We start from the raw sequence: 18343 nt of genomic DNA on the forward strand, positions 1-18343 counted from the left end.
CCAAGAATCACCAGATGCTTGGTGCTAAGTCACCTGAATTCTACTTAAAAATGAAAAAGAATGCAAAAATGTCAATTTACTTAATTTTCCCAAATGATAACCCTATTCTAGGCCAGTAACAAGGGCAGCTTCAAGGTCTGCCATCTTTTTAGATTCAGAGCCAAGAGGAAACACTAATGGTCACTCCTGGAGCCACTGTAAGGTGTGGACTGGAGTGAACATTACGCTTGCCTGTCCCACAGGCCTGTTTCACTCCTGTCTACTGAAACACAACACTGCTGTTTACTGACCTGTCAGCTCAGGGGCGGGCCTGACTGATCAAAGAATAATCCCAAGTGACTGATTCAGGAATGGGCCTGTGACCCAATTCTGTTCTATGAAAAGCTGCTGCATGTTTCTGATGGATTCATGCACCCGAATCCAGATACCACCAGTACTCTGGGAACAGCTCTCTGAATTTTACTTGCCAATGAAAAAAATGCAAGTAACTCTTGAGAATATTTTGAGGGAAAAAATTGTATCTCAAGCTGGACAGGTACAAGAAAGCAACCACCTGTTGCTGTGGCAGCAACCTAAAGTCCAACCATGAAAGAGGACGCCATAGACAAAGCTAATGTACAGAGGGCACAGCTGAGAGACTTACAGAGAAATGGAGCCTGAACTACGCTCAACATAGCAAAATGGGACTTCCCTGCTGGCGCAGGGGTTAAGAATCCGCCTGCCAACGCAGGGGACACGGGTTCGAGCCCTGGTCCAGGAAGATCCCATATGCCACGGACCAACTAAGCCTGTGTGCCACAACTACTGAGCCTGCGCTCTAGAGCCCGTGCTCCACAACAAGAGAAGCCCGCGCACCACAATGAAGAGCAGCTCCTGCTCGCCACAACTAGAGAAAGCCTGCGCGCAGCAACAAAGACCCAAGGCAGCCAATAAATAAATAAATAAATAAATAAATAAATAAAAAGAGAGTAACTTAAAAAAAAAAAAGAAAAAATAGCAAAATGAATTATGCTCAACTATACCTCCTGACTTCTATTCTAAATGAATATTATTCCTTAATATTAAAGCCAGACTGAATCAGCTTTATTTGCAGCCAAAAGCCCTAATACACTGGTATTGTTTTCATAATCAGAAAACATATATATTTAAAATATCAATGAATAAGGAAAAAACAAATAAATACAGGCCATCCTCAATGAGAGGTTATCAGAGAACTAACAGAGAACTCTCCCTACAAACTTTTGCTAGATATTGATATATATCTCCTTCTCATATGTGATATTTTTTCTCCCATGGTTTCTACCTGCATCATTCTAATCTCCACTTCCATCATCATATCACCTCCACCTTCTTGCCACTCTCTTATAAAGACCCATGTGATTATATTGGGCCCACCCAAATAATCCTGAATAATATCCCTATCTCAAGATTCTTAACTTTAACTTGTCTGCAAAGTCCCTTTTATCAGATAACATATTCACAGGTTCTGAGAATTCAAACACTGACATCTTTGGGGGCTTTATTCAGCCTACCATATATACCAACATGATAATAAGTCCTTTACATTCAGAGACTTCTAGAAATTCAGAAATCTGTGAATTCACTATAGTAGTTGTTCTACTCACAATCACCTAACTAGAGAGATTTCGCTAGTTTGTGGATCTTATTTGTTCCTCTATTTGTTTAACTGAATTTGGCCAAATCTTAGGAAATGTGGGGATTTTGGTGTGACACATCTGAGATGGAGCAAACGGGATGTCCTAGGATTTGTATTTTTTTAAACCCCCATGAATTATTTCGAATTTATTCAACTTTCATTCAATAAATCTTTATTAATGTTTCAGAAGCTGAAGAATTTAAAGTATCTAACCACATTTCATGTTGGAAAACTAAGTAAAAATGTAATAGTCATGACAAAGGAAATATTCCTTTCTTAAATTTCAAAAAACTCTGCATATACAATATAAAGGAGACTAACTTGAGCATCAGATGAGGAAACAAAAACATGAAGGAGACCTGTTACCAATGGAAAGAATATTTGCTGCATTTAGTGCTGTTTGTTTTGTTTGTTTATCTTAACCAACTCTGAATTTGGCATATTTGAAAATGCTTTTTCTCCCCTTACCACCTGTGATGGTTAATTTTCTTATGTGATATTTTTAATTAAAATTGAACCTGTGCTTTTTAGAAAATACTCAGATACTCTAATTGCAAGGAGAGTACAATCAGGCTCAGAAGCCTAGGACAGACCAGGGATTAAGGGATGGGAGACGACCAAGGTTCAGAGCCTTTCCCACTCCCCACTCCCCACCCCAAGCTTCTTTAACAATTACCATCATAGTAGTAAACTGAACAGTTTAAAAGTCATAACAATACTCTCAGCCTGGACAAGATAACCTCTTTAGACGAGGGAAAGTGTCTCACCACACTCCACTAAAAGATCTATTTATATTTTCAATATTAAAATTGTCCTACATCATTTATATTACTGCCACCACCCTTCTCCATTATTGTTCGGTTTGTGTTCGTGCAGATAGCTAGCGCTGTTAGCGGACATTCTCCAGAAGTTTCCAAGAACTACAGCAGGACTATTAGGGGAATTCCTAACAATAATTCCTAACATTCCTTCCTGATTATAATGACATTAACGATGTGGGACTATAGCCTAACCTCTCAAGTCTCTCTTTCTCCTACCTCCTCGGCCATCCTAGACCTACACAACTATCCTCTCTGTTCTTACACCCAGGCTGTTGAACGTGGTAAAACAAAACACACACTCACAAAACCAATGCAAGTAAGTGCCATGCATACATATGATCTTGAAAGTTATTGCCCCTCTATCATCCTGCAGGGTCAGCTCCATCTTCCACCCCCATTCTTTCAAGCCCCTACGTACCAACCTCCTGGGCTCCACCCTCCTTCCACCTTCCGCCTCCTCTCTAGGCAAGCACTCCCTCAACGTCTTACCTTCCAGCAGCAAATGTATCTACATTGCCAACCATTATGACATTTTTCCCTGTTAGGTCAGAGGAAGGAGCACGGCTCCTCCTACATAATTAATAATAAAATGATAACAAGAACACTCACAATGTACCATGTCCCTCATTCTACATAGTTATTGCTCCATCTGTACTATAGGTCCCATCCTCTCCTCCTCTCCTTGGTCCATTAATTCTTCTCTCCAGCTCCTCTATGAACTCTTTCCCCTCAAATGCAAGTCCCTCAGACTTCCACTTGCAGCCAAGATACAGCAACAGTGAGATTTACTCCTCCACCTGAAACAGTGGCTTTCCAGACACTGCACATCAGACAACGAAAGACATGATGCCTGAAAGATGGGAAATAAAGGAAATGATCCCTATGACTGATTGCCCTTTGCTTACAGCCTTGAGAGCATCTCCAGGCTGCAGCAGCAAGAGGGGAACCCAGGTGGAGCCTGGAGCACCCCCTAAATTGAGGAGATGAGCCGAGAGTCTTAAAAGACCAAACTGATTAGAATCCACAGGACAGTAACAGTAGGAGACAGCTGCACACAGAACTCAGGAGATCTACAGAGAGTCCTAATTAAGTATTCAGCAGATAACTGAAGAGCACAAGTGTGTAAGGAAACTCCTGGAGGCTGGGGAAAGAACCACACGACAGCATGAGAGAAAACAGTAACCTGAGCTCCCACAGGGCCGGGATGTTCGAGAGACACAAACACTCAGTCTACAGCAAAATCCAAAAAGCAAAGAAATACCATAATTAAGTTGGACCTATAACCTGAGAAGTACCACAAGCCAACAAAATTAAAAGGTCAGCATCAGTTTAGATAAAAAATACTCCATAAATTTTGGTGATCTGTGAGTTCATGAAGGGAATGGAAGAGAGGGGGCGAGGGGACTACTACTAAGTACCTTGTCAGCGCCAGGCACTTGTGAGGGTTCAATAAGACATGGTCCCTGTCCTGAGCACCACACCCAGTCCTTAAAACAGACTCATTGGACTTCCCTGGTGGCGTAGTGGTTAAGAATTCGCCTGCCAGTGCAGGGGACACAGGTTCGAGCCCTGGTCTGGGAAGATCCCGCATGCCGCAGGGTAACTAAGCCCGTGCGCCACAACTATTAAGCCTGCGAGCCACAACTACTGAGCCCATGCACCACAACTACTGAAGCCCGCACGCCTAGAGCCCGTGCTCTGCAACAAGAGAAGCCATCGCAATGAGAAGCCCACGTACCGCAAGGAAGAGTAGCCCCTGCTCGCCATAACTAGAGAAAGCCTGCATGCAGCAACAAAGACCCAAAGCAGCCAAAAATAAATAAATAAATAAATAAATAAATAAATTAAAAAAAAAGACATCATCATCTCCCTCCCCTGAAATACTCCTTCAGCTTTCTGCCAGGAGTCAGCTAAAAGGTCCCCTTCTTGAAAAGACTTTCTTTCATCACTCTAAAGCTACTCTACAGAACCCACTTTCTTATCTCTACAGTACTTCTCACAATTTCTAATTATCATTCATTATTATACTCTATGATTACTTATTACTCTTATTTTCTCCCATGCACATTTAGAATACGAGCTCCATAGTGAAGAAACCACTGCACCTTTGGTGACTAGTACAGTATTATAACTATTGAAGGCACTCAAACACTTATTGAATGAATGAAAACAGAAACTGTGACTGAGATAAGTTTCCTGATGATCAACGTCTTCCAGGCTAGTTAGCCCCAAATCCCTCGACTTGGTTCCCTTAGTTATGAAGCAGCATGCTGAGTACTCACCTCTACCTGAGTGACATTGATGACCAGCACTACCACCATCAATACTGCAAGCAGACAGCAGAAAAAACGTAGTTTGAAGAAACTGATCCACATGGTCTGGCTGTGTCTTGATCACCCATGGCCGACACCATGCTCCCTTCACTCCTTAAAACTCCATGTCTTCGTTTTTCTGAGCTGCAGGTGAGCTTTCAGTTTGACTTGCTTCTTTTCTGCTAGTTTCCTTACGAGTTCTTTGTGTAAAAGAGCAGCTGGGGTTGATTTAAGAAGCACATTTTTCTCCAAAGGACTCCTTCGAAGAGGGGAGATGAGAAAACAGATTACCAATTACAACAGCTTAAGAGTGGAGTAAAAGGAGAGACACCATATTTCCTCTTCCTTAACCTTACTGAAGACCCAAAGTCATAAGAGAAAGCAAAGAAACAGAGCACAGTAACATCTATTCCATATCTGGACAATTTAATTAAACCCAGCTCCAGGCTTCTGTGTAAACACAGAGATATTTGTCCTTCTACCTATTTAGGTTTTAATTTTTAAGAGAGCAAAGAAGAGTATCTTCAAACCCTTAGAAATTACAAAATTCAAGTGTTAATTCTCTCAAGAGGTCTAAGTAAATAAAACCACTTCCCTTCCCTTACAGTTGAAGTTTTATTACATTACTAGAGTAATTATATTTAAAGAGCAGTAAGAAGAAAACCTGTGATTTTATGAGAAGATCTGGGATTAGGTGCAAACCATTCTGATAACCTCTGGAAAACAGGGATGCCATCCCTCTGTATGGCAGGAGACAGGACACACCCTTTGGGTTTCTGGCTCCCTCACCACGCATGTGGTTCTGATGCTCCCTCAGCTGAGTAACAAGGCGCAGGAGCAAAGACACCTGCCCTGAAGATGTAGGAGAGGAAAGCTAAGCTTCAGGAGTAACAGCTCCCCCAAACCCTTCAGCACACCTGCTAGAGGCAGAGGACTGGAGAGTATGTGGCTCCTAACTGTTCTTCCATGTAATTATTTTAAAATGCTCTCCCCAGCTGCTTTTTTTTTTTTTTTTTTTTTTTTTTATTTATTTTTATGGCTGTGTTGGGTCTTCGTTTCTGTGCGAGGGCTTTCTCTAGCTGCGGCTAGCGGGGGCCACTCTTCATCGCGGTGTGCGGGCCTCTCACTATCACGGCCTCTCTTGTTGCGGAGCACAGGCTCCAGACGCGCAGGCTCAGTAGTTGTGGCTCACGGGCCTAGTCGCTCTGCGGCATGTGGGATCTTCCCAGACCAGGGCTCGAACCCGTGTCCCCTGCATTGGCAGGCAGACTCTCAACCACTGCACCACCAGGGAAGTCCCCCAGCTGCTTTTATGATATAGGTAAGCAGTGAAAATGTTAGTGTTTAGTTCCCAGTGAGGCTTTCCATGGAAGGCAGGATAGAGAGGTAAAGGTGAAGAGGGTGCATAACCACAGTGCAGAGGACCTCAGACTCCCTCAGCTGCACCAATACTCCTACAGTTTTGTGTTGGACCTGGCAAGCCCCCTCTTCCCTCACTCCTCCACTCTTCTGGTCTAATCCGTTCCCATACCACAAGTCCCATACCACAAGGACATACAACAACACTTCGTCACCCCAGCCTCATAAAGGAGACAAGGCTAAGCTATTCCAATATGCTTTCCATCCTCAGATTTCCCACAGCACTTACGTTTTTCACTTCTCAGCTGATCTCTGTATTTCTATGTATTTCTCATCTCCCCAACTACTCTATACCAATTAAGACTTTAAAAAAAAAAAACAAAAACAGAAACTATATATCAGAGAAAAGCAACTTAAGGATAACAATGTATCATACTTTTTGATTCCTTCCCAGTACTTAGCTCTTTACATGATATATGTTGATTCAACAATCCACACGATAAATAATTATGGAGGCCTACTCTGTACCGCACACTGTACTAAGTGCCAGAAATTCCCCTGGCAGCGCTTACACTCATGTTAGGCAAGAGGTATCTCTCTCCTAAATTACAGAGGAGTAAATCCCCCACTCCTGGCCACCTCCACAGGGATGCCACGTACTGTGAAAGACTGCACTTAACCATTTCATAGCCCCCCAACATCACCCCTCTCCAACACCCAGCTACCTACCCACCCTGAAGTGCCTGTAAATTCTAGGAAGGAAATGGCTGTGAAATAAAGGAAATAACTCTGTCTCCAGGGCCTCAACTGCTCCTCTGCAGAAACCCTTCTCAAGGAGCTGGCCACAAGAATCATAGTTTTCCACATGAAAGAATGCTCAACATCATTAATCATTAGAGAAATGCAAATCAAAACTACAATGAGATATCATCTCACACTGGTCAGAATGGCCATCATCAAAAAATCTAGAAACAATAAATGCTGGAGAGCATGTGGAGAAAAGGGAACACTCTTCCACTGTTGGTGGGAATGTAAATTGATACAGCCACTATGGAGAACAGTATGGAGGTTCCTTAAAAAACTAAAAATTGAACTACCATACAACCCAGCAATCCCACTACTGGGCCTATACCCTGAGAAAACCATAATTCAAAAAGAGTCATGTACCACAATGTTCATTGCAGCTCTATTTACAATAGCCAGGACATGGAAGCAACCTAAGTGTCCATCAACAGATGAATGGATAAAGAAGATGTGGCACATATATACAATACAATATTACTCAGCCATAAAAAGAAACGAAATGGAGGTATTTGTAATGAGGTGGATGGACCTAGAGTCTGTCATACAGAGTGAAGTAAGTCAGAAAGAGAAAAACAAATACCGTATGCTAACACATATATGGAATCTAAGGGGAAAAAAAAGGTCATGAAGAACCTAGGGGTAAGAAGGGAATAAAGACACAGACCTACTAGAGAATGGACTTGAGGACACGGGGAGGGGGAAGGGTAAGCTGAGACGAAGTGAGAGAGTGGCATGGACATATATACACTACCAAACGTAAAACAGAGAGCTAGTGGGAAGCAGCCGCGTAACACAGGGAGATCAGCTCGGTGCTTTGTGACCACCTAGAGGGGTGGGATAGAGAGGGTGGGAGGGAGGGAGATGCAAGAGGGAAGAGATATGGGAACCTATGTATATGTATAACTGATTCACTTTGTTATAAAGCAGAAACTAACACACCATTGTAAAGCAATTATACTCCAATAAAGATGTTTAAAAAAAAAAAAATCATAGGTTTCCTTGATGGCCAGAGAGGGAAGACCAAAGATAATACTCCACAGGAACTCAGCTGCACCACCGTAGCCGTGGTCTGCGTACTGTGGAAAGGCCAGCAGCTCAGAGGACGGCAGTGTGGTTCACAGCTGCTCAGCAGCAGCACAGCAATGGTCAGTGGCGCAGAAGGATGGCACAAGGGCAGCAGACTTCAGAGCTAAAGGAACAAAAGGCCTTATAGGCAGCAATGCAAACATGCAAGAAGCCCCTCACAGCCAGGGACTTCTTATAAAAATCATTATGGAAGGTCATGCCAGAAAAAGATCTGACTTCCTGCCACAAGTAGGTGGAACACTGAGATTGAGAGATCCATCTGCACACCTAAGTAGATACAGCCTGAGGTGTACCAGACAGACCTCTCTTTGAACAGACACATACTAAAATGTTGATAGTTGTCACCTCTGGGTGGTTTTTGTTTTTCTCCTTCATCTTCACCAGGAAATAAAAATCACAAATATAGGGGCTTCCCTGGTGGCACAGTGGTTGAGAATCTGCCTGCCAATGCAGGGGACACGGGTTCGAGCCCTGGTCTGGGAAGATCCCACATGCCGCGGAGCAACTAGGCCCGTGAGCCACAATTACTGAGACTGCGCGTCTGGAGCCTGTTCTCCGCAACAAGAGAGGCCGCGATAGTGAGAGGCCCGCGCACCGCGATGAGGAGTGGCCCCCACTTGCCGCAACTAGAGACAGCCCTTGCACAGAAACGAAGACCCAACACAGCCATAAATAAATAAATAAATAAATAAATAAATAAATAAATAAAAATTCTTCTCTTTAAAAAAAAAAAAAAAAAAATCACAAATATAAAGAAAAAAGCTGGTTTCTAAAAGTAATAATTAAAGATGAGCTATAGGAGAAACAAGGCATTAAATCAGATATGAGAAAACAAATTTAAAATGAAAGATTCCAAAGTGAAAAAAGAAATCTGTAACAGATTTCTGGGTTTTTCCTACAAATATAAAACCTAGGCATTATAGCAAGAAATCTATTTGCAAAGAGAGCAGGAAAATATCATTTGGTATCTCAAATTGCCTTAGAATTGAGTAAGAACAATAGTGCTAGATAGGAATGACTCTAAAAAAAAGTTTCCTAGATCAACCAAAAAATAAAAATATATAATTGAATTTAATTTACCTTTTTTTTTTTTTTTTGGAAATTTCCAGTTCCCAAGAAGAGATACTTATCAGAACTAAGAAATTAGGGTTTACATCTAACTTTCCTTCCGGTGTAAAATCTGAACTCAAGCAATCGTGAGAGCCCTTATTCTTTTCTTGACACATTCGAAGCACATGTTGATGTTTTTCATTTTTATACCATTCTTCCTGCTGCAACAGAGATAAGCACATGAAATACAGGTTAAAGATACTGAAAATGAAGCAAAGGAAAATATATTTGAAATCAAGAATACAATTTTATAGCAAAGAGATGTACATAGATTTCAGTACAAAGTAGTGGGCGGAATAAGGATAGGAACATTTCCTTTCCTAGTAATAAAAAAAAAAAAAACCAACAATAAGTGGCTATTTATATTCATGAACTTACACAGGGCAAATCATTCTCAGATCTGAGCTAAAGGTCAAAACCTTATAAATAGCAACATAACTGGAAAAAATATAAACCACAGATAAAAGCTCCATGTTATTTTTCTTTTTTTTTTTAATTTTTATTGGAGTACAGTTGATTTACAATGCTGTGCTGATTTCAGGGGTACAGCAAAGTGAATCAATTATACATATACATATATCCACTCCTTTTAGATTCTTTTCCCATATAGGCCATTACAGAGTATTGAGTAGAGTTCCCTGTGCTATACAGTAGGTCCATATTTTCTTAAAGACTAGAATAATCATGTAGTTCAATGATCCATCCTACCACTAGAGAAAGCAAGAAGTATCTGGACACATCTAAAAGTTGTGATCACTCCATGAGGAATCTCAACTTGAGCAGTCTTGTTTTCAAATCTTTCTGAAATGTTAGTACACCACTTACTCATGCTTCATATTTATGTTCAAATGACAAGTAAAAAGTAAAATCCATGGTCTGCTGTGTCTGTTTTGCTAAATTTTGATTAAGACTATTTACCAGCCAATCTAAATTCTTTATGGCCTGTGGCAACAACCCTATACTGCCATTAGGTACCTGACCTCCTACCCCCATCTCACAAGAGAATTACAAAGTGATTGCTTATATCACTTGGAATTACAATTGTCAGTAACAAATGAAATACTTGAGTTCAGTACTAAAAAGAAAATTAGGGGCTTCCCTGGTAGCGCAGTGGTTAAGAATCCGCCTGCCAACGCAGGGGACATGGGTTCGAGCCCTGGTGGGTTCGAGCCCTGGTCCGGGAAGATCCCACTTGCCACGGAGCAATTAAGCCCGTGCACCACAACTACTGAGCCTGCGCTCTAGAGCCCGCGTGCTAAATTACTGAAGCCCACACGCCTAAAGCCCATGCTGCCCCCGCTCGCTGCAACTAGAGAAAGCCCGCATGCAGCAACACAGACCCAACGCATGCCAAAATAAATAAATAAATAAAAACTTTTTCAAAATTAGGCAGCAACCCCACCCTCTGGGGGGGGGGGGCTAACGTTCTTAGACAACCACTACACAAAAACAATACATTATTGAACAACCACACACCCAGTTTCTGGAACAGTCCCCATCCTAAATACTCTGACCCGCCAGCCACATAGATGTACTTGTCAGAGCAAGTATCTGGAATTTTAATTCAGAATACAAGGACCCCACACATAAAAGACAAAAGCACAGGTTTACATGGAATATATCCAGACTTAAATGTTCGTATCTCGAACTTTCCAAAGATCAGCTGTATTTCATAGGGTGCTGAGTAGAACCTAGAAACTTAACAGGGCAATGTCTAGAGGAAGAACTGGAGACTCATCCAAGACCATGATGATGATGGGTCAACCAAATAAGATCAATCCTTGGATAAAAATGAGGCAGGGACAGAAGTCTACAGGACTTGTTTCCCCAGATTCCATTCCACTTCTCTTTCACGTACCCCCATCTCACATGCCCAAAATGCTGACTCACCTAGGCCCTCTCTTCTTTCAAAGCAGCACCCCAATGCTTTCATAATATCCGGGGTGGGGGGGGGGTGGAGGCGGGGGCAGTAGGGTAGAGAAGTAAACAAATCAGTTAAATAAGTCACAAAGCAAAAAGTGCTATAAGAAAAAAATAGGGCATGTTGATAGGCGGTGGTCTTTAACCTTGCATGCCCATTAATATCATCCCAGAAGCTTATAAAGATACCAATGCCTGCATTCCACTCAACCAACCGGATCAGAATCCATAGGAGTAGGGTCCGAGAAACAGCTTTTTATTTAAGGTCTGCAGATAATTATAATACACAGCCAGGGAGGAGAACCAATGGTATAGAGTGGCCAGAGGGTCTTATTTGTACAAATTGGTCAGGGATGGCCTTTCAGAAATGATGTTTGAATTGTAACTTACATTGTCCCTCCAGGACAATCCGATTCTGGGTCAATGCGGATAGTCAACCCTACTTCAGGGATCTATCCCTTCGTTTCCTTTCTCAGTAACAAATAACTGCACTGTATCAGGCCCAGAGAGATTGTGAGGATGAAAGACACAGAAGATATTAAACACAGTCAAAGGAAAGCGGAGCCCAAACACTATAGAGGAACAGTGTGCTGTTCTACTGCTTAGACTGAGACAGTGATCAGGGTCTGGGAGTGCCGCCAGCTTCAAGGGCACGCTGATGTTCCAAATGATAATTAACCACAGTGAGAAGGGGAGAGATCCATCAAAGCAGCGTGATCCTTTATTCTTTAGAAAATGTGGCAACAATCCTCCTTTAGAGTAAATAATGAAAGCAAGGAAAATTTTACAGACAATTACAAATTTTGTATAAATCCTGTGAATCCCTCTTACCACCACACTAGTGGTCTTTGATCAAGTGGAGATGAGCGACAGGCCAGGCAGAGTCTCCACATCACAGCTTGTAGAGTCACACTTTACCCAAGCGACCACAATGTGATGTCCCAAAACGACAGCTCAGTAAAACCAGAATAGTCCAACGCATGAGAGGACCGCCAGCCAAGAGGCAGCTGGGTCTCGGAGCAGCGATGAGACTGGAGATCCGGGCAGAGGAGGGAGGCGTCTCCAAGTGCCCCGCACTCGCTTAGAAAAGGTGTTAGGGGAAGGAGTCTTTAGCGGCCCGGAAGTCTGGGCTCTGCCGCGCTGCGGCTGCTCCTGCGGGTGTTGCAGCAAGTCGAGAAAGCTGAGGATGGAGATGCTCGCGCCCAGCCCCGCCCAGGGACCGGCTGCAGCTCAGGCTACTCCGGACCAAGGCTACGGCAGCCGGGGGCTTTAACTCTGCCCCGACTTGGGCCGGAGCCTCCCGTTCCAGGTTCAGATGCCCCAGCCATGACCCCCGGGGCTGCAGCTCCTCTGCACCGGGCCGGAGCTCGGGAGCCAAAGCGCGGAGGAAGGGGCTTAGCAGCCGAGAGGCGCCCGGGAGGAGCCAGGCAATGGTTCGCTCGGGCGACAGAGGCCCTGCCCGGCCCTGGAGCACAAGCCGCAGGCTGGCACTCACCTCCGCTCTGGCCTCCCGACGTGCGCTCTCCGGCGGCTGGGGACCTGGACGCCCTGATCCGTCACAGCTGCACCAGGCCGCCTGGCCCCGGCTTCCTGGACCAGCTGTGTCGCCTCACCCCCGACCCCCGGCTGCGATTGGTTGAGCTCTGGGAGGGGCGGACCGAGGGCGCTGACTGACAGCCGCGGGCTTGGAGCGCAAGCGTCCTCCGGAGCAAGCACGCAGAGTTGGCGCCTGTCGAGCTCCGCACCACCAGGCTCACGCGCGAGGGTGTCCTGCTGCTGTTGCCCTGTGGTCTGAGCTCTGGCCCCTATCAGGACCCCGGCTCCTGTCGCCTTCAGACGTCAGGATTGCCCCAGGGAGCATCCATTTCGAAGCTTTTGTCTTCTCAGCCTAAGTGACCAAACCCCAGATCCCCCTACTTGGGCCGTCTTTCCGCTAAGCGGCGCAATGTTTTGTTCCCTGCACCAGAGAAATAAGATTTGCCAAGCTGGGGCTTCCCTGGTGGCGCAGTGGTTAAGAATCCACCTGCCAATGCAGGGGACAAGGGTTCCAGCCCTGGTCTGAGAAGATCCCACGTGCCGCGGAGCAACTAAGCCCGTGCACCACAACTACTGAGCCTGCGCTCTAGAGCCTGTGAGCCACAACTACTGAGCCCGTGTGCTGCAACTACTGAAGCCTGCGTGCCTAGAGCCAATGCTCCACAACAAAGAGAAGCCACTGCAATGAGAAGCCTGCGCACCGCAATGAAGACCCCAGGCAGCCAAAATTAATTAATTAATTAATTTTTTTAAAAAAAGATTTGCCAAGATCCAGCAGAGAGCCATTGGGTTCTTGAATCTTTCCTTGCTTGAAATTAGTGGACGTATTCTGTTAGCCCTTAAAACAACCCTTTTGCTTTTACTCGCCCTGTACATGACATGGGTCTTCCAGCAAAAAGGCCTGAATACTCCCCCCACACACACCCGAATTCTAGGTAATCCTATTTTAGACTTTCTTCTAAGCAGTAAAACGTCTGTAGCAACTATGTGAAATTCAGGAACTGAGAGGAGTCCTTCGAAGACAGAAGCACTTGCTCAGGAAACCGGAAGAGATGGCAGGGGTGCTCCCTGTTCCTCAGGGCTGGGAACACAGTGGGGTTAACCCCAGTTTATCCCAGCAAAACGCAGCCTCTAAAAGTAGACTGCCCCACCCATGCGCTCTAGGGCCCTCCCTTGCCAACTACTGAGCAGGTGTGCTGCACCTACTGAAGACCTGGCCCTAGCGCCCATGGTCCACAAGAGAAGGCACCACAGCAAGAAACCCGACACCGCAACGAAGTGTAGCCCCCGCTCGAGGCAACAAGAGAAAGCCTGAGCACAGCAACGAAGACCCAACACAGCCAAAAAGACAAACAAACAAACAACAAGAAAAAAACAAAAGTAGACTGCCCAAGACTGTTGTTCCAAGGTCAAAATATTTGACATTTACTGACCACAATGGACTCTATGTGCTCATTCAGAAGTTTTCATGGCAGACCTGCATGCATGGGTCACCCGTATGACTGGAATAAAAGGAGGTTCTACATGGGGCAGTCTCTTCTGGAGTAATCCTTTCATTCTTCTTTCTCGAGGATCAGCCTTTTGTACTCATAAAAGGTGGTTTCCATTGCCTCTGTGCCTAGTGATCAACAGCCCCATATAATAGACTTCTGCTCTAAGTCCCATCTTCCAGTAGGTGGACTACCTGCCACCCGTCTTTCACAGTTTGGCTGTCTGGCAAGTGGCTAATACTTAAATAGGACATGCTGACTCCTAGTCATGATTTTGGACCATTGGTGAGCCTTATTAACCCCCATTCAAACCCTCTAAGGCATTTTAGTGATCTTATATTTTACGGTTATTACAGACACAAACAAGAGTGGCAGGGACCAGAGATGCCTGTCCATCACTACTAGATTCTTAAAAGATCTCTGACTGCAAAGTCACCACACTCCCAGTGGAGAGTACTACTGTACAAAAAAAAACATGCACTTTGGATCCTAGCCTGACTCAGTCTAATTCACAGCTTTGTCTCTTATTAGCAGTGCCATCCCAAACAAAGTACTTAACGTCTCTGAGTTCATTTCCTCAACTGTAAATTAGGGGCAACACTAACCTGCACTTAGGAATAAGTGAGAAGACAAATGAAAAGTACCAAAAGAGAGTCCCAAATCTCTTCCTCTTGAATTCCCTATCTCAGGTTATGACATAGCATAAGGAATTTCTAAATGTTGCATTTATGATAACCTAACTTTGAGCTGGGGAAGAAAAATGAGAACATAGGTTTGTATATTTTGATATGAAACCAAAGGAACTGGTCATTTCTGACCTGTCTGCAGAAATGGTTTAGATGCTAATGTTACTAAACTTTATTTCTCTAAGTAAAACAAAGAACGGATCCTAAGTTTAGGTAAACAAAAGCAAATTAAGCTTGTTTATGATGCAGCTAACTTGAGGGGTATTCACCAGCAAGTCTGGCTCCATCTCTGATGGCAGAAGCTTGCTGCATAAGCACTCCTGGGTCCACATCAGCTCCTGATTCAGTTCCTTTGCTTCCTCCTTTTGAGCAAGTGACTGAAATTTGGGCCAGAAGAACCATCAAGCCATTGTTCAAAATAAGTGACTGCTGTCACATTGGATACCAACCACCCTATTGCAAAACACCACGGACAATGAGAGGATGCTGCCAAGGGTGGAGACTAGAAGAGGTATTTGGTGCCTGTATTAGTCTGCTCAGAGTGCCATAATAAAATACCATGGGCCGAGTGGCTTAAACAACAGAAATTTATTTTCTCACAGTTCTGGAGGCTGGAAGCCCCAGTTCAAGATGCCAGCTGATTCAGTTCCTGGTGAGAGTTCCCTTCCTGGCTTGTAGATAAACACCTTCTCAATGTGTCCTCATATGGCAGAGAGAATGAGAACTCTCTGGTGTCTCCGCCTCCTCTTATAAAGACACCATTCTCATCAGGTTAGGGCCACAGCCTTATGATCTCATTTAACCTTAATTGCCTCTTGTTGGGAAAGGCAGTCTTTCAGGCATGAGGCTTTGGCTTGGAATACTTCCTGACCAAGAGAGAAAAGCTCGTGGCTTGTGCTGAGCTTGTTGCCTCGTTTGGGAATATTTTTCCCTGTTTTGGAGTTAATGCGTATTCCTTTGCTCCACTCTCCCCAGAGGGTTCCTTCACCCCTTCCACCATGTGATGACACAGTGGGAAAATGGCCATCTATGAAACAGGAAGCTGGCCCTCACCAGACACTGGATGCCTTGTTCTTGGATTTCCAGCCTTCAGAACTGTGAAAAATAAATTTCTGTTGTTTATAAGCCACCCAGTCTATGGTATTCTGTTATAGCAGCCCAAACAGACTAAGACACTTACAGTATACAGTCAAAACAATTTTCCACAGTTACTTAGGTCATCTCCCTTTTTCCTATCCCCTTCAGTGAGTTTATGTCATACATCTGTAAAACATATTCATTTGTCATAGTCCTCATTCCATCTTGAGATCCCCTGATATCCTAGTTAAGATCTGGGGGGTAAAATTTGCATATAGTAAAACTTCAGTCTTTGTGTACTGTTGCATAGGTTTTGACAAATACCTAGAATCATGTATCCACAGCCACAGTACTGTATAGAATAGTTTCATCACCTAAAAATTCCCACGAGCAGCCTCACCTGCCCTCAACTCTCGGCTACCACTAATCCTGTTTTCTCTCCCTATAGTGTGGTCTTTTTCCAGAATGTCATATAAATGGAATCATGCAATATGTACTCCCAATATTTTGATTAGCAAAAAGTTTGGAAACCATTACTCTTGCTGATTCAGATACATCTAAAACAATTACCAATATCCGCCTAATCACCAAATTGGGAGTCAGCTTCAATTTACAGCATTTTAAAAGGACTCTTCTCTCAGCTCTGTATGTTAAATTATCTAAATTTGGAAGAATCTTTTTTTTTTTTTGGCCGCACCATGTGGCATGCGGGATCTTGGTTCCCCGACCAGAGATCGAACCTGTGCCCACTGCAGTGGAAGTGTGGAGTCTTAACCGCTGGACCACCAGGGAAGTCCCTGGAAGAATCTTTTTTGAAGTGCAAAAAGATTTTCTTTTCCTTCAAAGACAAAAGAGAAAGTACACAGAAAGCAGTGTTATTCTGCTGACTTGCTTTCAATCCCCTCTGTTTTCTTTTTTTTCTTTGGCTGTGTTGGGTCTTCGTTGCTGCATGTGGGCTTTCTCTAGTTGTGGTGAGCAGGGGCTACTCTTTGTTGCAGTGCATGGGCTTCTCATTGTGGTGGCTTCTCTTGTTGTGGAGCACAGGCTCTAGACACGCGGGCTTCAGCAGTTGCAGCGTGTGGGCTCAGTAGTTGCAGCGCACAGGCTCTAGGGCTCATGGGCTTCAGTAGTTGTGGTACACAGGCTCAGTAGTTGTGGCACACAGGCTCAGTAGTTGTGGCGCACGGGCTTAGTTGCTCCGTGACATGTGGGATCTGTGTAGGCTGTGGTCCTTTGACCCCCGAGGCCCTCCTGGTTCACTCACTCCTAGGCTCCTAACTTTTACCATGGGCCCTTGTTATTTGGACCTGTTCCTCCTGGTCACCAGTCTCCCCTCAGATATCCACAGGATATCATGCAGCTGCATCCATAGATAAGAGACCTTGCACCCTGCCTGTTGGGTAGCCCAAGGGACCCACAGAGGTCAGCCTGAGGCTGCACAATCCCCTCCCCAAGGCAGTAGGATTCATTACTCCCACTTTGGCCAGATTAGGCTGCTCAGTCTTCTCTGATAAGCTGTGAATTTTCCCCACTGCATCATCCAGTGGCTGTTGTGTCATCCTTCCCTGTGCTGCCAGAGCACATGGCCTGAGCCTCTCTTTGGGCCTTATCACAGGCTGCCCTGTGTTATTGTCCATGTTCCGACCTAGCCTGGGCCTCTGCTAGGCTATGAACTCCTTGAGGGCCAAGTTTGTCTGACTCCTTTCTGCATCCTTTTTACCTTGAATCACAACGACTTATTTATAAATATATTTTTCTATTATATTCTGAATTCCCTGAAAGTAAGGACTGTGTCTGATTCCTCTCTTTGTCCACTGCACCTGGCACAGGGCCTGGCACAGAGTAGACAGCAGTAAAGTTATGCTGAATGAACAAAGGAGTCAAAGGCCCTTGGCCTTCTGGAGCTAATTGAGAGGCCAGGGCAAGTTTCCCCATGGGAGAAACAAGTTGTGTCCCTCTGTGGCTTGCACTCTCAGCCTGCTGAATACTCCTAAATGAGTCTTCTCTGTGGGGGCCTGTATCCAGGCCAGTCACAGTACTTCCTGGGAATGAGCTGCTCTCTGGCTTGGGCTTGGTCCTGCCTGGATGTCCCAGGATCACAGCCCAAGTCTAAAGCCAAGCCTTGACCTGGGGTTCTCATTTCACTGGCATTTCCCCTCTGTCCCTGATTGGATTTTCTACAACTGTCCGCCTCCAGGGAGATGCTGGGGCTCAGCGTGTTTGAGCGTGCCTTGGCTCTGTGCTACCACATGCCAGAAATGCTCTCTGTACTGTAAGAACTACCGTGACTCTTTGAAACAAGGAAGATGAATAAAGAGCTTTATTCTGATGGCAATAAATAAATACATAAATAAATAAATTACCTGGTTTCAAGACTTAGTGTAAAGCTATAGTAATCAATATAGTGTAGTACTGATACAAACAAATAAATAATGGAACAGAATAGAATCTAGTTATATTTTAAAAACAAAAAAACAAACTCATG

The 18343-nt window shown here is 44.4% G+C and overlaps 2 protein-coding genes across 5 annotated transcripts in view; one reads left to right on the forward strand and one right to left on the reverse strand.

Moving 5' to 3' along the window:
• Nucleotides 1–12659, reverse strand: part of NXPE3 (neurexophilin and PC-esterase domain family member 3) — a 55121-nt gene extending 42462 nt beyond the window's left edge. For both annotated transcript variants that reach the window (XM_059921229.1, XM_059921228.1), the window contains exons 1-2: nt 12565–12659; nt 4761–5049 (exon numbers count right to left, since the gene is read on the reverse strand). In XM_059921229.1, the coding sequence (XP_059777212.1) occupies nt 4761–4853 (93 nt within the window). In that variant the 5' untranslated portion in view covers nt 4854–5049; nt 12565–12659. The remainder of the gene's footprint in view (nt 1–4760; nt 5050–12564) is intronic.
• Nucleotides 1–18343, forward strand: part of RPL24 (ribosomal protein L24) — a 143169-nt gene that overhangs the window by 66367 nt on the left and 58459 nt on the right. The window lies entirely within an intron of this gene.

This window comes from Balaenoptera ricei, chromosome 4 (assembly GCF_028023285.1).
Source record: "Balaenoptera ricei isolate mBalRic1 chromosome 4, mBalRic1.hap2, whole genome shotgun sequence".
NCBI lineage: Eukaryota > Metazoa > Chordata > Mammalia > Artiodactyla > Balaenopteridae > Balaenoptera > Balaenoptera ricei.